Source organism: Acanthaster planci, linkage group LG09 (assembly GCF_054643075.1).
Source record: "Acanthaster planci isolate LZ-2023a linkage group LG09, COTS_SCS, whole genome shotgun sequence".
In the NCBI taxonomy this organism is placed as follows: Eukaryota; Metazoa; Echinodermata; class Asteroidea; order Valvatida; family Acanthasteridae; genus Acanthaster; species Acanthaster planci.
Window position 1 is genome coordinate 20,990,576 of NC_141785.1, and position 22,149 is coordinate 21,012,724.

Consider the following 22,149-nt stretch of genomic DNA (forward strand, 5'->3'; position numbering starts at 1 on the left):
CAGGAAACTGAATTAATCGTGGAAACCTAAGGCTGATTTTAATATGGCCTATTCATTCAAAATATCTCCTGTGAACATCTGTCCAACAAAACATCTCAAATTTAAATTCAGTAAGTGAATCACTGTCTTCTTAAGGGAACTTAAAGCTGCGTTCTGTGAATTGTGGCTGTTGAATGATAAAAAAATATAGGACTAGGGTACACAAAATATTAAAACTCATTTCAAATACTTGTGCAATCAGTAATGCACTTTCTACAACCATTATGTCACTACAGTTATAAAGTCAAAACTCTATAAATTCAAGGGAAACATTTGACAAATAAATTTTGATTTGGGATTTCGTTTTTCTTGAATTTATCACACAAGGAAGACCAAACATACGGCTTTGTTCATGAAATGCTCAAAGCATTTCTGTCTTTTCGTTAGACTGTGGTATAGAAATCATTTTTTTATTCTTTAAATATCGCTATGCAGTACAAATAGTCAAATAATTGTAAATGTGTGTACCAAATAGAGTACCGAATTGAATACGTCACGCGTACAATTAGTGTGTAAAATGCATTAGCGCGAGAACCAGCGCGTGAACCACCAACACGCGCGCGTACTCCATTCGTTTGCACTGCACTTTCTGGTTCACAGTGACATCACACTTCGGTACTCTATTGTGGAAGTTAGAACCATCAAAAGATAGTAGCGCTAATCTACCGATAAATGACCATTTGATTACTGTTGCTGTCGAATATGTCGACTACGGTCGATATGAAAGTCTAATCTCCCGGAGAGGGAACATCTGAACAACTTTAGAAGAACATCTTGTAGGAGGGTAGTTTTTGAAACACTGGCACCTCCAAGAATGACTGTAAATTAAATTAACGAAAAAACAAATGAAAGATTTATTGAATTTATTGGAAATTAAAATCAAAATATCTAATGAAATAAAATATAGATCAAAAGAAAAACGCATTTCGATCCCCAAATTCTGGTTCCTGAATGTGGTTTGAATCAGTGATAACAGACAATCGGATGAACGAACATTTTTCGAGTCACAAAGGTGTCTTGCATTGGGCCACATCATGTGCACGCCCTCTGGTTCTGGTTCTTCCAAAATGTAATTTGCGATACCTTTGGGCAATAGTCAGGCACGGTGAAAAACTTGGATGGGTCCTTGATGCCAGCAGTGTAGTTGAAAAAGCCAGTAACAGCAAGGAAAGACCCTGCATTGGAAGACAAAAAGAATTGCTACTAGGCGAGACAATTATGGAGTGTATATGCCGGAACATGGCGGAAGCAAAGCCAGAAGTGTAATGTTGGTTTGTGAGTCGTGTAGGGCCACACCCATCTTAATTTCTTCTCAGTCTTTATAAAAACGATGCCCTCTTGCGTCTACCAAGCTCAAGCGTTTCGATTTACCTACTGGACTGTCGTTTTATTGAGATCTATACCTTTGGCTCATGTTCTTTATTGATTCTGTCTGAAAGAATTGTTTGAACTTGCCTTGAGGGGACGTTGCTAAAACCGTGTAGCTGTTGGGAATGCATTCACCGTGGGTGACACTGAGTGACACTATTCCTTCGTCCACAGGCAGGTTATACACATCGACCGTCAATTTGTGATTACCAAGGTATATACTCCCAACTGAGGTAGCGTTGTCTGCATGGAAAAACAGAGGAAAATACTGGATGATGTAATGAATGATGTCACTATGGCTAAACGTTGGTACCAGTATCTTAATTGATAATGTACAGAAAGCAGGTGTTGATCGATACTTCTTCAAATAATTACCAGATAGAAGAGGACAAACAGTTTGATGAATGCAATTAAAGACAATTAGCCACCTTACTTCGCATTAACATAACGGGCAGTCACTCCATTATACTTACAAACAGATCTTAATTTATAGCCTAGTCTGTTGCACGTCCCAAGTTAGCTGGTTTAAATTTGGACTCGCTTGAAGTGGCATAAGCCAAAGACTGCCTAACTCCTGCGACCACCACACTGTTAAAAACTTGGTCAATATTTAGCTAAAGAAGGTCGAGTTTTCAACCTCCTGCTATATAGAATTAAAAGTTGACCCCTAATGGTTCGCTTCTGAACGCTTAGATATAGGAAAAGTAACGTGCTAAAATTTTAGAAATTGCAATATTTTTTGTTCAGTTACTTGTTCAAAAATCCAACTCGAAGAAAGGCCATTAGGAAATATTTGCTCGTACATGTATATTAACTTTCAGAAACTGAAAAATTACCCGACCTAAAAGAGAAATATCCTGCCAAAAATCGACCCATCACTTAAGAAAATCTAAAATACACAAAGAAGAGTGTAATGCGGTGGTCTCGTACAAAGATGAACATTTAGGGAAATTTAAGAAAGATTCTAATATTTTATCTAACCTTTGCTGACAGGAACCGTGTCCACGGAATCTGGCAGCCATCGACTGCCGGTAGATAAATCTTTGCAATGTTAAGGCGATGTTGTTTTCATGTGAGCATAAACGTAATGGGAGGCCTAGGAACGATACTGCCGGAAGTGAAAGGTCGTGAATGAAATTCGTTTTTTACCCTTCTCCAGGTGAGTTTTTCTAACTATTACTTGAGGAAGACAAAGGTCAAATTCTACCATGAGCGTTTCATGGAGTGGTTTCAGTTCAGTTAGGAATCATTCTTTTTAAAAACTATCGAACGCGACAGGACGGCCCCGTGAACAATATTCATAGGCTGACCGTGCGAGTGTTCCGGAAGCTCGCTGTGTGACCTTTCACTTTCAGGCTTTGTGGTATTGCCTAAATTTGTCACAGTGCACATGCTCCGGACATCACGTGATACCTGGGACGCAGTGGGGCATTGGTCCAGCTAATGGCACTTTAATGCATTCTCTGGCCTTTGGTTGGATGAAATATTGAACACCCTGTTAAAGAAGAAATGACAAAATATGTTAAAATGTAGTTAGTTTGTCTTGTACATTCAATGGAGCGGAGGTTTGTAGTCGTATTTGGAACAGAAAGTGTCAGCCCTAGTGATTCTTGGCAGGGGAAAATGTCATTGTTTGGGAACACTTACATGTCCATCGATAACATGCATTGGTATATGTCAATAAGATGTTCTTACCTTACTGTAGTCTGCAATTCCTTGTAGTTCCTCGCTTTTCTGATCCGTTGTCATTATACCCAACTCAGCCACTCGCTTGTTGGTGTAATCAAAGGCAACTTGAATTTTTCCAACGGTGGCTGAACCCTTTCCAGATTGGCTTAGACCAATCTCAATACCTGGAGATATCAATAAGAGTCAGTGAACGGGACTTGAAGGAAAACATGATTGGGTTCACTGGGTCCTGAAATCGAGGATTCATACATTGCAAGACCGGATCGGGGGGGTCGAACCCCAGCTCTGAGCAAGAAATAAATCAATAAATAAAATAAAAAATGGGGAAATTAATAACAAATAGCTAAAGTAAGTGCACTTATATCATTGTAAACAATGTATGTCATGTACAATATTTCATCATCGTTTCCGCTTGTCCGCAAAAATGAGACATTAAAAAATCTCTGGCTTGACGCTCCCCCGAATTGGATCCGCCCATTGTAATTCCATAAACGGAGTCACAGCCTAAGTTTTCCCTACAATCACATATTAGCCATCTGAAGGGAATAACATTACCTAAAATGTCAAATCTACGGCAGGAAAAAAAATTGAGGTGATCACATGGAAAACAGACTTTTTCAGACCGTTCTCACAGGGTTTGTACATCAGGGTGTCAAGTGACGTGGAATTCTGTCATTACTAGGTATTAGATACTGTGATACTTGTAAATTATACATTGGCGTATCCAAGTCTTAGGTGGGGAGTTGAATTTGTTAAAGAAAATTCGACCGCCAATCCTTAACCTCCCGCAAAAAGCACCATTTCTTGAGGGGGGGGCTTGCACCCTTCCCCATACACCACGGATGTTTGGAATCCCTTTACGCCGCATCGAGAAATCAGTAAAACAATCCAAAGCTGACAACAAGCATAATGGAAGAAAAACGACTGGGAGGAGAATTGGTGTAAGGGACTTAAGGTCAAGAAACGAAATAAATATTGAAACATTTTGGAAATTGCCATAGGATCGTTGTATGGGCTCCCAATTCAAATTTGTTTTCACTGCAATCGTAATACGAATCGAAATAAAAACGAGAAGTCATTATTACTATGATACTCTGGCACTAAAATGCCCAATACAAACAATGACCCTTTCTATATCGCACGACCAACCACAAACCTACGTGCAGACTCACCCTCTATCGATACAAATTGGTTGGGGTAACAACACTTCTTCTGAGCGTAGCTGATTGCCAGGAAAGCCTGGCACAGAAACACAACGGACAAGATGCTCATGTTGCTAGAAGTCTACTTCATCGACTACTCACTTGGTATCACTGCAAACTCAGATCGATTCAGACTAGTCAGATTTGAGGAAATGGCTGGTATTTATAAGCATGTTGCGGGAAAGTCACGTGAATTTCAAAAACGAAACAGTCTCATGTTCATGACGCTATTCAAGTGTTCACCTTTAGTAATACCAGCAAGCATGATTTGATTAAATAAATTGATACTTCCTTAAACTTGCCAGAGTTTTGTGGTCGTTATGGTTGAGCATGTCGAAGTGATCCCAGATTTTCGGGGGGGGGGGCCTGAAAGAAAGCATCAGTGGTACACTGGCCGCGAGCGCGTAGCGGGAAGCCCTTACGGCGTAGGGTCTTTGGCATTTTGGTATTCTAGGCACTCTGTGGTGCAATTTCAGGCAGTATGACCCCTAATTGTTTCTTCCTCCCTCCCTCTTCATCTTCTTTTTATTTATTTATTCTTTGGGTAAAAAAGGGGGCGTGAGCCTCCGCACCCCCTGAATCCAACCCTACTGACTGAGTGAGAGTTGGCAGCCCTGCGGAATTTTCACAGCTGAGACGGCATGCGAACTATTAGAAGACTCCTTACATTCCCAATTTGAAACCATTTCGGCCTATGGACCTTACTGATTTCAGAGCAGACGTCACAAATATTGTTTACTTTCGTTTTCCACCTGTCACGAGCTCGTGACTATGCGGAAATCGATGATCGCATAAACAGACAGACAGATCTCTGGAGATAAGAAATGGATTTTTTCGGCATGTATCATTTTCGAGGAAGTTAAACTAATTGACGAGTAATATTCCTCAAGTCCAGTTCTTTTTTAATCAATAACTCTCATAACAAGCGTCTTCTGCAGAAACCAACGATGGACAGTATTACCGCTCGTTATGTCCTCGGTTGGCGTTCCAGCGAATCACTCAATAATAAGAGAATGAAACATTTATCCTACTTTAGCATCTCTTCATTTGGGTCACCAAAACCAAAACGAAGCCGAATCAGTTCTGTAACACGTCCTTCCGTTGGAAGCTTGAAAAAAATCCCGTTATTGTGCAATTTTAATCAAAGATTTTCTTAAAATCACTAAAGTTGCAAGGAACACCCTCATAAATAGCCAACAGCTCACAGGGAATATTTGCGAACTCGTGTAAGCCGGGCGAATGATTACGGGAATATCTTGGGGAAGGCATCGCTGGATAGCTCATGCTTGTCATCTGTGTGTGGCTGCAGGTAGAACAAGACATCAAGACAACACTATCAGAGATCTACAATTATCAAACAACTTCTGTTGCTGTCCATAACGAATCTTTATCTTCTTGTACCATATCTATTAAGGAATAATTGGCTGATCACTATATACACGATCCACAAACGTATAAGTTATTAGTGCGTACGACGAAACATGACACAAATAAAATAGACCGTGCCTTTCCCCTCAACTAAGTCTTTGTTGGAAGTTATTGGGGGGGCAGTTAGTTCCAAATATGAACAGAAGTCAGTTTGGTTCTTATTGCGTTATTGCTAGATGCATAGTAAAATGGAAGCATAGTGTTTCCCACTGACGAATGAGACAATTAGATTAGGTCTTCAATTCGTATCTTACGAATCATTTTGTGACTGAGCCTTGGCCTCCTATTACACTGTTCCGGTCATTGTGCCTAAAAAAAACAGACTTTCTGAAATCTAATGTTTCCGACAGCATTCTGTCAGTCGTAGCAACAAACAAAGCCAATGTCACAATAATCTACTTTTTACCACAGTTACTGTGCCGCGGTACCTGCCATCAAAACAAGGACGGGCGAGAGGAATAGGGGCCACCCCCCCCAAAAAAAGAGCGGCATTTGGTAAATTATATAATGAAAACAATGAGAGAAAGTCAACATTTCGTTCAACAATTCCATTTTATATCCTTCCAAAAGTTTGTGAGACGGGTTTACCACTTCCTCTCAGAACTTTTCTTTGGTCCATCCCCAGAAGCAAAGTTGGCCTCCGAAATATTGGTTCTGGACAGATCTTGAGCCTAATCAGAATATCCCGATACTGACTCTGAGGGACTCATTTTAATAATCGTTTCATCAGCAAAGTCGTAGATCTTTTCGGCAGAATCGTGTAACTAAGAACACGATGCAAAGCAGCGCATGGCGCCCACTGATAATGCATTGACATCCAATATGCCCCCATCCCCCGGTTAACATCTTTACCTGTTCTGACATTTTCCCAACAATAGACTGTCCTCCCCCATCCCTCTTAAAACACCTCAACTGACTGCGTCATTCATTAAAGTTGAATCCAGTACAGACAAAAATCATTTCTTCCTCTTTACATTACAAGAAACATATCGTATGGAACTGATCACGTCTTTTATCAAAGCAGATTTCATGAAGCTTTCTGTAATACTACTTACCCGCACTCAACTGGTTAGGAAAGCAACACTTTTTCTATGCATAGCTTGTTGCCACGGCAACCAGCAGCAGAAGCAAAACAAGACCTTGTTATCATACATTTCGTTTGTTTACCGTTAGCACAGTTAAGAAGAATAAGCAACCTTGAGAAGATTTGAAATTCAAGTCGACATCGAGCAAAGCCAGCTGAAAAAGAAGGGAGGAAATTAACCGTTGAATATATCAGGCCATGGTGTGCGTGACTATACAGGTGGTTTCTGGGTTAATGAGGCACTATATTACAGAGGTTGTGCCTCTTGTACCTAAATTAATCAAGTGTTTGACTTTGATAACAGAGTTGCAGTCCTGTGGTTCATATCTGAAGGAAGATTGATACACCCCCATAAAAAGAAAGGTGAGCGGTGTGTTGAAAGGTAAGGTAAGTATCGATTCAATATTTATTCTATAGCAGATTCGATTATCAGTTGTCTGTATCGATTTGATATTTAGTGCCATTCCAGTTCAGCTGGAGAATTTTCCAGATAACCATTTGTTTGAATTTTACTGGATCGGAGAGGGGGTATTTGTAAAACGCCTCTTTACACAACATATCTGACTTTGCACGTGTGTGTGCATTTATTTGGTGTTCAGGCCTTGGTAAACAAACAATAATCAAAATTCATTAAATGGAAAAAAGGGCTCCTTGAAAGGTGGAGTGTTCCATTTCATGTCACCCATAAAATTATTCGTATCGCTGTGCTTATGGACATTCTGTTATTTTAATATATTTATTGTAAACTACAAATTAAAAACACACTTCATTTTTAATCTAATATACCTCAAAGATAAAGACCACGTTGAAATTAGTTCATCCTGAAAGTGCGGGTAATTAATTTCCACTATCCATCTTTCGTCGAGCTATCTATGCGGACGTTTATTTGACACGTAACGTTGGTGTCACAGAACTGGCACATGGAAGGGAATATATATCGCACCATGAAATTGAAAATTCACCCGTTAATGATGGATTCATAGCCTTTTATACGGGCATATCACACGTTTTGCTATACCACCTACACTTTTGGAATCTCTTGTTTTTGTTTAAAGTAAACATCGAAATAAAGAAATATTTATCATTACATTGAAATGTCAGTTTGACAAAAAATGTCCAAATCAAAACGACTATAAAACAGTACAAGGAATTTACACCGACCTTGTATTGTATTTGTAATTTAATTTCATTGCATTGTGACTTCACGAACAGTGAAGTGGGGTATAGGCTTGTTAGGCTTGTTATAGAGTTTACTTGTTCGAGCGAGCCATTGTACATCGGCAGAAGGCTCTTTATTACATGAAAGGACCAAGTCGATTTACATTACATCTTCATTTGGAAACATTCTATAATTTTGATTTTTGATAGGATGTTTTCTTCAAATTACTAGGGCAGCAGTAAAGCTTCCCACGAATAGCCAACAGTTCACGAGGAGTGTTTGCGACCTCTCTCCCTCTCAAACCAGGTGAATGATTACGGGAATATCTTGGGGAAGGCATCGCTGGACATCGCTGTCATCCGTGTGTGGCTGCAGGTAGAACAAGACATTAAGACAACACAATCAGACATCTACATCTACTGTATTATTCCGTTGTTGATGTCTATAATTCAATTTCGTGTCTATTTATAGTGTGAAATAAATGTGAATGAATGAAAATGAATGAATCTATAGAGGTTTTGCGTGGTAGCCATCTTGCTGGGCGCTTCTTTTGCTCCACAGGTAAACCTCTTTCGTGCATGCCCTGTAGAACAAACGCAATGGCCTGCAAAATGGCAGCCATGCAAATCCTCTATTGAGGAATGCTTGGCTTATCACTCCCTACAATGCACTTTAAAAATGAATTTAAGTTATTAGTGTGCGACGACAAACGACCTTAAGAAGATGAAATGCAGTAGACTGCGTCTTCTCATCAGTTGAGTCTTTGTTGGAAGTTGTTTGGAAGTGTTTTTTTATTGGGGGGCGGATGGGGTGGTTTTAGATTTGAACTGGAGCTAGTACTCTTGTGATTTGGTTCTTAAAGTAGACAGTAAAAATGAGGCATAGTTACTGTGTTTTCACCGTGACAAATAAGACAGTTTGATTCAGTGTTGTATATTGTATTGACAGTATTGTGTACTTCAGATTTGTAAATGACCGTCGACTTATATCAGAAGACTCAGGTCGGTGTAGGGGCTCTTTCCTCGCCTTCGTTTTCAGTCTCTGCCTGCTTTTCCCTGGAATATTTATCAGGGGTTTTCCTCCCACCTCTATAAAACTCAACATGTCTTCACTGACTTTTTACTTCACTTCATCCTGCAACTGGCGCTAAATGCGCTGGTGAATTAACAAAATAAATAATTAAATAAATAAAATAAATCTGACAGTTAAAAAAATATCCTTGCCAGTTTTACCTGTCCACAAACACTCGGCACGGTGAAAAATTTGCCGGGGTCGCTGATTCCACTAATGTAGTTTACATAGCCGTTGATGGAAAGCGTTGGAACTAGAATTAAAAAATTGTGACCGAAATCAAAAAAAGTGTGACAGACAAAATAACATTGTACTGTTAATGCAGGGATTACATTCAGAAAAATCTGTTTGGACAATAGATAACCCCCATATTGCGACCAACAAGTATACCTCCAAAATTCCTCCTTCTTGAGTAAATTCCAAAAACCATTTTCGAGCAATTCTTATGGGGTGCTATTTAAGTACCCCACAAAGACAATTAACTTCTACGGTACGTCCAATATTGTTCTGGTACCCCACATTGCAAGGAATCATAAACACACGTACGTAGATGTATTTCCATCTTAGAAGGATCTGGTATTGTTTCTGGTTACATACCATTATCATTTTGTCCCTGCTGGACAAGGCTGACGGGCACACATTCTTCCTGGGAAACAGTTATGGTAACGTTGCCTACGAAGTCTCCCTTGGGTTGGTAATACTGGAAAATATCCACGTTCAACTGATGGTTACCATAGTAACTTGAGCCCAAATAGGCTGCACTATCTATATAAAAGATGTCGTTGAGAATTTAACAACAATCAGAAAAACATCTGTTTAGACACCTGATTAGATATATTTAATTGTCATAGATATGATCAAAAGACATAAAGTATGCCGGAAAAGGTGCAATTTTATGAATTTTCCTATGATGATCAAGTGACATGCAAAAATTATGTAAAATGTAAGAATGCACTACTGACATTTTCGGAGGAAAACCACCGATAACTATTTCATCAGGGAAAACCCACAGACTCATATAGGCATTGAAAATCCAATCCACGTGTGAACCGAGCAGGATTCGAACTCAGGCCCCAAGAGGTGGAAGGCGAGGAAATAAACATTAGGGCCTATATTGTAGCTCTCGCAAAGAAAAATCAAGATTGACGCGCATACTTGATTATCGATGCGCGCTGACCAGAGACGAGAGACTTCAAGTTGGGGGGGGGGGAAGCGTACCATAGGTGTTCACAAAAGAACATAAAACAATAAAACATTATGCATGCACACTTACACCACCTGGTTTCAAGTCAAATCACGCCACAGATCTTACCAGGAATGCAGTGTGTCATATTGGTCCCCGGAGGCAGATGATGGACGAGGCAGACAGAAATTTGAGGTAAGATTTGAATTTCATATTCAATTTCCTGATGATTGAAAAGGTCAAACGAAAAAGGTTTCAAGGTTACAAAAATCTGGAAAGGTATGTAAAAGTTAAAAGACAAAAAGGAAATATTACATGACAATTAACAACGTACAGATCATAATACAGATGCTTTTTCATCTTCCATTTTTATCGTTTTGCTTCTGGACCAATTTGCTGCCTATAAAGACACAAATGACCAATTAAAACACGTCTCTCCCGTCTGTTTGGATTCCCCCCTTTAGCCCCCCTGCACTCCACCCATTGTTTTTTAAACACCTGTATCTGCCGCTGAGTTGCTTTGATTTCTGAAACATGCCAGAGTCAAAGTACAGCTTCTCACAACTTCCTACACTCTAAACCTAAATTGAAATTATATGCCTGTAATGAAAAACTACACGATGTCCGCTTCTTGGAAACCAAAATCCCAGTTGACCTGCGTGTTTGGCATAATAAAAGGGAGGTTAGGTTTATGCACACACGGCTGAGAACGTACAGTGATGACCATCCCTCGTACAGTGGAAACATTTTCCTAACTCTGCAAACGTCTTTCGCGGGAGTAATGGAAACCAACACTAAAATCAAGTTTTGACATGTGTCTGTCCTTTCAATGAAACGTTGAAAAAACATTGCACAAAAGATAATGAAAGTAACGTGACTATAACATTTTCACTTCTCATTACGATGTATAAGGGTTAATTTGGCCATAACTGTTTTAATTGAGGTATGTTTTTTGCTTGTTGAGCGTATGACTTTTGAGGTAAAATTGCGCCCCCATCAGTTGAGGAGGTCGAATTCCGATCACTCTACGTCCAATAACTTTTTTTTACCTTATTGTAGTCAAAGATGTTCTGGTATTTGGTTTGCTGTCCCATGTTTTCTTTGTAAGCGATTGTAGCCAAACGCTTGTTAGTGTAGTCGAACGCGTATTGATGAACTGCATTTGTGACTGAGCCTTGGCCTCCCATAACTGTTCCGGTCAGTGTGCCTGAAAAAAAAAACAGTTTCTTCAACATAATATTTCTGACAGCATTCTGTCTGTCGTAGCAATCAAACAAAACCGATGTCATAATATCAAATGAGCAAACGAAAACACATCCTACTTCCTGCCATGGATACTGAGGCTCGGTCATTTTCACATTGCCTTCTATCAAAAGAAAAGCGGGTCGGGGGCATTTGGTAAAGTTTTTAAGGGAAATGAGAGGAAAGCAAGTTTCCATTTCCTTTCCCTCTAAAAGTGTGTCCAAATTAACCCTTTTCTATCCACGATTTACAAATTTAGCCCCCCCCCCCGTCCGAAAGCATGTGGGCCCCGATAAATTGGTTGCGGATCCGTAGGCCTAGTCTACATCAGAATGTCCTGACACCGACTTTGAGGATGCATTTTCATAATCTTTCATCAGCAAAGTTGTAGGTTTTTTGGGGGGGGCAGAGTCGTGTAACTAAGAACACGATGCAAACCATAAATACCCAGTTTTTGCATGGCAACCACTGATGATGAATTGACAGTCAAGTTATACCCCTCTCGCTGTTCACATTTCTAGCTGCTCTGACATTTTCCCCACCATGGGTCGGCAGTTTTCAGGTCACAACCCTTCCCTTCACAATATAAAACTCTCCGCCACTGTGTCATTCGCTAATAGGCTGAACCTGCAGCTTAGCATCATTTTCCACTGTTTACATTACAAGAAAAATGTCGTTTTGAAATGATCACGTGTATTATCAATGCAGATTTCATGAGGCTTTCCGTAATACTCTGTACTTACCCACACTACCCTCAAACTGGTTAGGAAAGCAACACTTTTTCTGAGCATAGCTTGTTGCCACGGCAACCAGCAGCAGAAGCAGCAATGATTTATCCATTTTGACTGTTTACCAATAACACAAGAAGAAGCAATAGGGAAGAATGACCAAGTTGGAGAAGGTTTGAAATTCAAGACGACATCAGAGCGAAGCCAACTGTGAAGAAGGGGGTAAGTAAACGATCACACGATGATTATTATTAGGTCCTGCATGGTGTGCGTGACTATACACGTGGTTTCTGGGTCAATGAGACAGTACATATTTGGGGGTTATGGTTGTTGTACTATGATCAAGTGCTTCACCTTGACCAAAGAGTTCCCAGTCTTGTGCTAGACATGGAGTTGTTTATAGAGTTTAACCTGATGCAATTGACCCTATCGCGCGCACGTGACAATTCTCAGTGCGTATACTCATCCCCCTCATAAAATGAAAATGAAACAGGAAATCCAAATAAAAACAGCTTTTTCCCTATACTTTTTTCTTAAGTTGTGGGTTTAACTCTTCAGAAACGAAAGTATACTTTGAATCCAGTGAGGACTTTGACTGTCTGTTCGAGTCTTGTGACTTCTGTGTGAGGCTTTTTAGCTGTACCAATTGGTACCACCTCATGTGTTTGTGTTTATACGTGACACCGATTTTTCTTGTCCAAACCAAACCGAGAGCAAACTAAATATGTTTATCGCTGCAAATGACGTGTTCATATTATAACCTCTAAGAGGCTGGCTTTTTCGTACTATCTCACGGTCGGGAGTTGGGGTTCCGCCCCTATATGAAGTCAAAATTGTCCAATGTCTGATCTGTTTCACCAAGTTAGTTCCAACATGATTGCCAGACATAACTGGAACATCCATGTAGGTTCGGGAGTTGGGGTTTCGCCCCTATATGAAGTCATAATTGTCCAATGTCTGATCTGTTTCACCAAGTTAGTTCCAACATGATTGCCAGACATAACTGGAACATCCATGTAGGTTCGGGAGTTGGGAGTTCCACCCGTATATGAAGTCATAACTGTTTGATGTCTGATGTGTTTGAAATTTAGCTGACCTGTTTCGGTAGGCCTAAAGTGGTAGCATCGCAAGAATGGTACGTTTGATTTTCACCAAATCGGTGCCAACATGATTGCCAGATATAACTTAAGTTTTCATGTAGGCACAGCGCAGAAAAAAACAATCATTTCAATTCAACGGAGGTGTTGGGGGCATAGGTCAAACAAAAATTAAAATCGTGATTTTTTTGGGGGGGGGTGCATGCGCACCCACACTACCAAACAAAACAGGTGGCACAGCAACTCGTGTACCAGACTGATTAGATCGGAATTTGTCTAAGCTGTCTAGTCACAGGTTGGCCTGGAAAACTTTTGAAAAATCAGACTAAAGGTCTGGGAAATATTGTCAGAACTAGGAATGTAAAGCAGAAATGATATCACTGTGGTTAAATTTGTCATTTTGTAAAACTTCTTGATTGTAAGTATCAAAGGGATGAGTGGGGATTGATGGAGAGATGGTTGATGAAAGCGGTTACACATAACTAAGAATCTTATCAGTCCAACTGAAGCAAATAATGATACAGTAATACTTTCCATTTATTTCAAAATCATGACGACGATTTGTTTTTATTCCAAACCACGCACGGCGACGCAAAAGCAGTTTCTTTAAGATTTCTCTTGAATCAACATGAGGTTGGAATAGGGAAACTGGCCTCAGCGACAGTTCCAATAATTTTTCTTAAGCCACCGCACTTGAACTATTATCCATCTTTTGAACAACATTTTGCAAACTGTAAGCTTGGAAACAAAATGTGACAAAAAAGAAGGGGAAAGGGGGGTAGCGCTTTGAAAAGAGCCTACAAACAAATGTGTCAAAGGTAACATGCACCATGTCCGTGATGATGAACCAGTACGCAATGACATTCTCACAATATCCTGACAAAAGGTGTGACGTACCGCGTAGTCTCGTTACTGAATGACTGCAATAGAAAACGGACAATTCACAAGCCTTAAAATCAAAATAGAATTTGATTCATCTAATATATTTATCGTCCTCTCATCATATTACAATACTGAGATCACAATGCACATACTGAAAACTAAATATTGAAGATATTGCATTATTTTACATATGTAGTATCACGCGCCTGTACACAGTTTCGCTTGTTAGCTCTTCAAGACAGAGTTACCTTAGGACAAAGGTCAGGCACGGTGAAATACTTGGATGGGTCTCTGATACCATTGGTGTAGTTCGAAAAGCTGTCAACAAAAAGTGAAGGGACTGGAAAAGGAAAAAAACACAAAGGAACAAGTTCATGAATAGGTTTTTTTCTTCATATTTGCTACTGCTATGTACGCAAGCAGGTAACTGTAAGCGCGAAACCTCGTATTTTATCACATGGCCTAAAGGTCAAGACAGGTCAAGTCAAGGATCTTTATTACGTCCCGCATTAGTAACTAAACTGCCCGCATCTAGAATTAGTACTAAACCGGCTACGTATACAGTGACAGGATAATACAATTACAGTTAAAACTGTTACAAATTCCTTAAACTGTATAAAAAAATATAAACTATATAAAATATTGGTCCGTCAAGAACGACGGGACGTGTGAATTTATAGTGATTTATGGGCGCCGTTTATACATTTTGCGGCGATCCATTGACAGAGATCTGAATACTTTCAGGGATTTGGGTCAATCACACTTTACATAATGTAGCACGTCAAAGAATTGCCTCCCTTAAAACAACACGAATTCTGTTAAAGCTCTAGATCTCAGGTTTTAATAGAGGAACGTGCGATGAATGAAACTGCTTTTGTTACATGTCAGGTGTTTGTTGACAGGACGTTGTAAAGCTACAAATGTTGACAATACTTGGAGAACTAGAGACTTGAAATCGATGAATGGCACTTCGATCATTTTGTTTTTAATATTGAATTCGGTACTATCTTACCATCATAAAGTTGGCCTGTGACTACGGAATTGAAAGGGATGCATTCACCCTTAGTGACGGACAGGGTGATATTGCCAGCTAATGGTTCTGTTTGTGAGGAGAACTTGAAGACATCGACGTTGATCTGGCGATCGCCATAATATAAGGAACCCGTATAGATTGCATCATCTAAAACAAAAGAGGAAGACGGAAATGAAGAAGTCTTTGGGATGAATAATCCGAGCGATGCGATTCCTCAATGTAGCGCGAATCATACTAAGGCATGGAAGTGATATTCTGTTCGATGAAAAAAAGAAAAGAAAAGAAAAGAAAAACAAATTGGAAAAATTGTGGTCATTGAAGCCGTGTCTCACAGAATCGCACTGAACTAACCATTCCAGAAGTAGGTGCTTTGTCTATGAGAGAGGCTTTATTTTGGAGCTTATTTGCAAGGGCAAATATCCCCATTCTAATTTCATTACATATTGTCCAGGACCTGGGGTGCCAGGGCGCCCTTTTTCCAGCCAGATAACCAGACTCAGGCGCTTGTCGTTGTGGGCGAAACTGTGCACAGAGCTCGGGGCAAACGATGAAATCGCAGACGCGCGGAACAGTAGGCTGTCTGCTTTAATAAGATTGCTAACCTGGAATACAGTGCAGCATTGTGGCCTGTGGTGGAAGTTTTCCCTTCGAGCAGGCTGAAACAATCGATGCAATCTGGATGATGTATTCGACACCCTGGAGGAGTCCAGATTAAAAAAAAAGTGAAAAATATTGCAGGATGACCCTACGCCTCTAAGGAGGATTTCATCCGAGACGAATGAACGACATCAGACAATAGAGATTTAAAAAGTCATGCAGAGGAATGAAATTATTTTAATCGGGACAAATTTCATGTTAACTTCGTTACAAGTGGAAATAGAACTTTCCGTTTTTCCTTTAGGAAATGTTCAGTTGACAATTTCACTTTGTCGACCTGTCCAGAATTGGTCCAACGACTTACTTTGGCGTAGTCCACGATATACTGGAATTTTGTCAGTTCTCCCTGGTCTTCAATGTATGCAAATTCAGCCAGGCGTTGGTTGGTGTAATCGAAAGCCAACTGGTAGTTTGCGGATACTGCCACACCTTTGCCAGCCGAGGTTGTGCCTACAACTTTACCTACAGTGCGACAGGAACACCCAGTCATGTTTTGCCTGAGGAAGTGGAGACGATTCTCCCAGTGGCTTCACTGAACTCTGGTACACCGTTGGATTAACAACTCCAGTCCTCAATAATTCATAGCTGATGTGTTTCCCTATCGCTTCAAGTTTTCTTCGGATTTTTATCTTCTTTTCCTCTCTTATTTGATTTTTAACTTTAAAGAGTAAAACATGTATTTTGTTTGGGGCAAATATACCGCATTCGCCAAACATCTTAAAATTTTAACGTCTGTTTTCCACTTCTCTTCTTTTCTTTTTTTCAAGGAAAGACAGGTTTGCAAATTCACACTGAGCCTACATATGAGGCCTAGTCACTATATTGCATTCCAGCTTGCATTCGGCTTCACCTTGTGGAATTGCACACATGACCTCAAGAAATCATCATTCTTATCATTACATTAATAAATATTCATTCGATTTTAAAATATATCCGAAATTACATGTATACACTGCACCACTTTAATTTTGTAAGTTGAAAGTTGTTCCCACATTCGTTGGACGTAATGTGAAGGACTCGCAGAGTAGCATGAAGTCAATGCAGACAATGAAAAGTTGCTTTCATACGGTGGCCCACAACTGTCACGTGCCGTGGCGCTTTTGCTTAATTCTGCCGTGACCCTTTTGCTTTTGCCGTGAAAGTTGTGGGCCACCGTACTTTCGACATCCAAACGGCACTTTCAATGGTCTTGAGGTCAAGGGTCAAGCCGTGCACAATGCAGTGCAAAGACTAGTCTTGCCCCAGGATATATGCAGCACTACCACCACGTTAGATCAAGTCATGCGAAATGGCACCCATGGCAGCAACAGTCGTGCGAAATTTGGAGTCCCCGATATGATTCACCGTCATAGCGCTTCTGACGAGATCATAACATCACGGGAATGTTCAAATGCAATTATCCCTGCAATCACACAAGCAAAAACTTGAACTCATCTCCTGTACACTGAGAAAGGATTAAAAACAATCGAGAATGCTGAACTGATTTCAAGCATGCTTACCATCTATGGACTCAAATTGGTTAGGAAAACAACATTTCTTTGGAGCCAGAGTGGTTGCCATCGCAACCAACATCAGATTCGCGAACAGCAACGACTTCACATCCATCTTTCAATGATGGATCAAGAGGTTTTACGGAACACGTACGGCCTGGTGTTTTATCATTCGTGGACACAGTCAACAAAGCGGAAAATACACATACGATTCTGTCGAGTTACGAAGTGCAAAGAACGAACAGACCTTGTGATCAATGCACATTGATGGAACAATGCATCGGTGCGAGCAGCCATGAACATGACCTCTGACCTTCAGACGGAATATGCTGTTAAAGGCACTGACTATGACTCCAAAATTATGCAGCGTCTTGGAACCTAGGCTTTTACATTTTACACTTCACTCGCCTGTCCGTCTTTCTTCCGACCAAATAGTGTAGCAGAACACATTTATATAAACAAATATCGATCACTAAATCTTTTCGGATGAACTATTTTTTTTGGCATTTTTATTATGCACTTGCAATCATCGTCATTGCAAATCACAACGGAGTTTAAAAAAAGCTATTTGATACAATCATGGTTCTTTGGTCCAAAATGCATTCAACAATAAACTTACAAACACTCTCAGTTCATAAGATCTTTTAAGAAATGCACACAAAAGTTCCAAAAAATGTACATGCAAAACACAAAAGTGCTTGTGACACAAAACATTGCAGACACTTCGGGGAAAAAAACTATAATCATAAAAAATATTCATCTTTTGTTATAAGATTGAGTCGCCACTTTCGTTACTCTCAAACATCGATACGTAACACTTTTGCCTCATCGAAAGAATCTGGTGGGCCATGGAACTGCGTCCATGGGTCTGACATAGGTTGTGGTATACACTGATTTTGAGACTTATCATTGACTTTTTTGATGATCAAAACAAATTCAGGCAGATTGTGAAGAATTTGCAGGATTTTCAACCACTAAAGTTTTTGCAATATCACTATTAAAAGGGAAAACCATTTTAAAAAGCGTAAATATGCCATTCTGAAGTAAGATTTTGCATGAATTTGATACACATTACTGATGTACATCTTTATCATGAACATCGATTCCTATATCGTATATCTGGTACCCCCCCGCTTTCCAAATTTCCATTTCCGGGCAAGTCACCCCGCACCTTTTCCAATCCCTGTCCCCCCAATTTCCAACACAGATATACGCCACTGGACCCGTTTTCAAGAAAAAGTGCCTCTAAATGTAGGAATGAAGAATTGACTAAAAGTTAAATCATCATTCATAATGTAACAATTATCATTGTCATTATCAGCCGACGTTCTTCTTTCTATGCTAAGAGGAAAACTTCATCGAGTGTATGCCGTAGAGGCGTGGTTGTAGGCCTACATAGCCAAGGGTGTTGTTACTGTGCGGGGCCAGTCCATTTTTATACAAGTCGGATGAGTCTGGGAGTCACTTCCGCCATTTCCAGCTCATCAGTAGGAGTCTGTGGGAAATAAAACTTATGACATGAAATAGTGGAATACACGTACACATAGAAACGGTACCTTCCAAAAATAAACTCTGATTGCACAGAGAGACTTGTCAAAGACTAATTGACTCCTTATCTTCCAACTTGCATGTGCTTTACATAAAAGATTTCATTTCCAATATGCGTATCTTACCTTAGGACAGTAAGTGGGTATGTTGAAATATTTCGTGGGGTTAATGATTCCGTGGGTGTAATTGACGAAGCCGATGTTCGCGATTAACTGAGCTGAAAGATATAAAAAAAGACAAATTTATTAACTCTTTCTTATAAGTGAGCAACAGTTGTCAGAATGAAGTACACGTGTGTACTGATAATCATGGGTCTCTACTGTTCGTATTGGTTGAATTTGTTTGGAGACCAAAATCGTTTCACTACGTTTCACATCGTTTATTTTATTGGTATTTTGGTTCAGCTAAATACTGTTAGAGATATTTGATTGTGTCGGCAATTGAGATGTTTTCCCAAGGAAAACCAGCTTCAGTATGTTAGAGCCAGTAAAGGTGAGTTTTAAGAGTGACCCTGGACCCTCAGCTTTCAGAAAATACATCGATCCCTGGTCTCAGCTCAATGCATAAAATGAAAGTACATTTTGAACTGACAGTTGGTCTCCGGATTGCCATTGTAACATACCGATCGGAACGACTGTCGTAGTGCTAACGGGAATGCAGTCGCCCTTTGAAACAACCTCCGTTACGTTGCCCATAGACTGCGCCATGTAGAACTGGAAAAAGTCCACATTCAACTTTTTATAACCGAAGTAGCTCGATCCCAGAAAGCTTGCTGTGTCTGTTAAAAACACGACAAACGAACCAAACAACAATTAAAATGAAAACACAGACAAATTCGAGATGTATAGCATATCGGTAACCGCGATCACCTGAAAAGCGAAATCGATCTGAGAATTCGTAACTGTCAAACAGAACATTAAGGAGTCACGCTGTGTGGAAATAATTTAAGGAATGAAAGACAGTTGACTAAAATCCAAGGTAAGATTTTTGGTATCGTATCTTCCCGTTTGTAAATTTCAATTTGGCACGATTGAAATTCTTGTTGGTTGATATGAAACATACACCACTTACCAGGAATACAGTGTGGCATTTTACTTTGTGGTGGGAGACTGGCCTTCGTACAAGTCGACACAACTGGACTAGACTGGATTGTATATTCTACTTCCTGGGTAAATGTAGGGATGAAACAGAACAGCAGTCATTCAAAACCACATTCACAGGTTGTGACACAACCCACAAATACGTTTCTTACCACATTTACTTGGTCTTTATGTACTTCCTATCACTGAACTATCACTGAAAACATGCTTCTGCAAAAAATGAACGTGTACGGCTTGTTATCCATGGCAATGCACCAGATTGGAGTTTTTCATCAGTTGAATAAGGATTGATCTCATGCACAAATATTGTCCAACGAGGTCAAACGACAGGGGAAAATCGCATCTAATGACCGCGGAGAAGAATTAGTCATGCTTGGCCGGTCTCAAACGTACATTTCATGTGATAGCAATGTTAAACATGGTTAATACAGATACAATAATTTGTTTCAAAAATTGAATACGGTCGACCTACGAATAATGTCGGTTGTATCACTTACTGTGTTATATTCAAGAAGTATTCGGAATTCAGTCCGTTGCCCCGCAACCATTTTGTATGTTACCTCGGCCAAACGCCGTTTGGGATAATCATACGCAAGGTGGAGGTTTTCCTTTGAGACCGTGCCCTTACCACCCAAAGCTGAGCCAACCGTTGTTACTGACAAATAAAAAAAAACAACAGAGGATTGAATGTTGTAATACTGTGGCAGGTTTTCCGATCGAGCTACAAATGCGCGTTTAGGCCTACATACCAAATATATAGTATAGGCTTTCGCTAAGGCCTCATTTGACTCGGCAAAATGCTTACTTGTTGGAACTATTTGTTGTATTTTAAATGCCTAAAGAACCATGTAAGAAAGTGTCATAGGCAATGAATGACAGCATATTGGCCAGACAAGGACAAAGGGTTGTAAGGGGCGTGGACAAAAGGTTGCAAGGGGCGTGGATCGTTTAACGTAATTCAGCATAAAAACAAAATAGAAGAGGGAACTAATTGACAAGAGGAATGTATAATTTCACAATAATAAGACGGCTTAAAATATACTTTTATAATGTTCGAGTTAAGTTTTCTTCAGGAACAGATAGCAGAAATAGGGATATCCTCTCCCCGACTACAGTATATAACTTACCTGCGTCCACTTCGAAAACATCAGGCCAGCAGCATTTCTGCTGGGCCAGACTGGTTGCCACCACAGTCAGCAGCGGGAGTAGCATTAACTTCATACTCATGATGTAAGACGCCGGACAGGTTGGAGGAAGGGAGAAATTTGGTATGTCTGGATCAGAGCGGTTGAACTATTCGATTAATCCAACCCAGGATGACACGACACAATAATGACACAAAGCTAACGATGGTACTTTGGTTTACAAGACCTAAGTCCACAGCTCGCACATGATGCGTGCAGATTTAGCGATCAATTATGCCAGATCGACATACTGACCTCTATGTTGTAACGAATCAGAAGCCTACTACCAATTGCAGTGCAGAATCACGCAATGTACAAAGGGGGGGGGTCGCTACATCCAGATATTAATGTTAACTTTTCAAGTCTGCTTTCAAGGGAACTTGTGCGTTGACCTCCAAACCCAGATGTACGCCTACCACGTTCATTTATGTGATCCATTCATGGGCGTGAATCCCGGGGGATGGGAATATTCAATTACCCGCCCCCACTTTTGAGGAGGCAGTGGCCTTTTGAATAATCCCCCACTTTTGAGGAGGCAGTGGCCTTTTGAATAATCCCCCACTTTTGAGGAGGCAGTGGCCTTTTGAATAATCCCCCACTTTTGAGGAGGCAGTGGCCTTTTGAATAATCCCCCACTTTTGAGGAGGCAGTGGCCTTTTGAATAATCCCCCACTTTTGAGGAGGCAGTGGCCTTTTGAATAATCCCCCACTTTTGAGGAGGCAGTGGCCTTTTGAATAATCCCCCACTTTTGAGGAGGCAGTGGCCTTTTGAATAATCCCCCACTTTTGAGGAGGCAGTGGCCTTTTGAATAATCCCCCACTTTTGAGGAGGCAGTGGCCTTTTGAATAATCCCCCACTTTTGAGGAGGCAGTGGCCTTTTGAATAATCCCCCACTTTTGAGGAGGCAGTGGCCTTTTGAATAATCCCCCACTTTTGAGGAGGCAGTGGCCTTTTGAATAATCCC

General features: G+C 40.3%; 3 protein-coding genes across 3 annotated transcripts; all 3 read right to left on the bottom strand.

Moving 5' to 3' along the window:
• Positions 1 to 717: 717 nt before the first annotated feature.
• On the bottom strand, positions 718 to 13,396 carry LOC110985441 (uncharacterized). The gene is made up of 12 exons (XM_087141232.1): positions 12,209 to 13,396; positions 11,273 to 11,430; positions 10,353 to 10,446; positions 9,638 to 9,805; positions 9,202 to 9,293; positions 8,273 to 8,338; positions 4,269 to 4,335; positions 3,103 to 3,260; positions 2,821 to 2,902; positions 1,495 to 1,650; positions 1,123 to 1,214; positions 718 to 857 (listed from the first exon to the last, which is right to left on the bottom strand). Exons 1-12 carry the CDS (start codon positions 12,303 to 12,305, stop codon positions 801 to 803), a joined length of 1,287 nt encoding a protein of 428 aa, XP_086997358.1. The 5' UTR covers positions 12,306 to 13,396; the 3' UTR covers positions 718 to 800.
• A 430-nt stretch (positions 13,397 to 13,826) lies between these two features.
• On the bottom strand, positions 13,827 to 17,711 carry LOC110985451 (development-specific protein LVN1.2-like). Its single transcript, XM_022246485.2, has 6 exons — positions 17,362 to 17,711; positions 16,167 to 16,324; positions 15,808 to 15,901; positions 15,185 to 15,352; positions 14,421 to 14,512; positions 13,827 to 14,210 (listed from the first exon to the last, which is right to left on the bottom strand). Exons 1-6 carry the CDS (start codon positions 17,465 to 17,467, stop codon positions 14,157 to 14,159), a joined length of 672 nt encoding a protein of 223 aa, XP_022102177.2. The 5' UTR covers positions 17,468 to 17,711; the 3' UTR covers positions 13,827 to 14,156.
• A 120-nt stretch (positions 17,712 to 17,831) lies between these two features.
• LOC110985488 (development-specific protein LVN1.2-like) lies at positions 17,832 to 21,339 on the bottom strand. The gene is made up of 6 exons (XM_022246544.2): positions 21,128 to 21,339; positions 20,498 to 20,655; positions 19,972 to 20,065; positions 19,523 to 19,678; positions 19,026 to 19,117; positions 17,832 to 18,847 (listed from the first exon to the last, which is right to left on the bottom strand). The coding sequence occupies exons 1-6, from the start codon at positions 21,225 to 21,227 to the stop codon at positions 18,788 to 18,790; spliced, it is 660 nt and encodes a 219-aa protein (XP_022102236.2). The 5' UTR covers positions 21,228 to 21,339; the 3' UTR covers positions 17,832 to 18,787.
• Between the last annotated feature and the right edge of the window lie 810 nt (positions 21,340 to 22,149).

Excerpts from the sequence above, each read along its gene's own strand:
- LOC110985488 (XM_022246544.2), bottom strand. The coding sequence starts at position 21,227 with ATGAGTATGAAGTTAATGCTACTCCCGCTGCTGACTGTGGTGGCAACC. Across the intron at positions 20,066-20,497 it reads TACTTCTTGAATATAACACA|GAAGTAGAATATACAATCCA; the intron begins GTAAGTGATACA and ends ACATTTACCCAG. Across the intron at positions 18,848-19,025 it reads TACCCACTTACTGTCCTAAG|ACTCCTACTGATGAGCTGGA; the intron begins GTAAGATACGCA and ends TATTTCCCACAG.
- LOC110985441 (XM_087141232.1), bottom strand. The coding sequence starts at position 12,305 with ATGGATAAATCATTGCTGCTTCTGCTGCTGGTTGCCGTGGCAACAAGC. Across the intron at positions 11,431-12,208 it reads CCAGTTTGAGGGTAGTGTGG|GCACACTGACCGGAACAGTT; the intron begins GTAAGTACAGAG and ends TTTTTTTTTCAG. Across the intron at positions 858-1,122 it reads TGCCTGACTATTGCCCAAAG|TCATTCTTGGAGGTGCCAGT; the intron begins GTATCGCAAATT and ends TTTAATTTACAG.
- LOC110985451 (XM_022246485.2), bottom strand. The coding sequence starts at position 17,467 with ATGGATGTGAAGTCGTTGCTGTTCGCGAATCTGATGTTGGTTGCGATG. Across the intron at positions 16,325-17,361 it reads CCAATTTGAGTCCATAGATG|GTAAAGTTGTAGGCACAACC; the intron begins GTAAGCATGCTT and ends GTCGCACTGTAG. Across the intron at positions 15,902-16,166 it reads ATATCGTGGACTACGCCAAA|GGTGTCGAATACATCATCCA; the intron begins GTAAGTCGTTGG and ends GGACTCCTCCAG.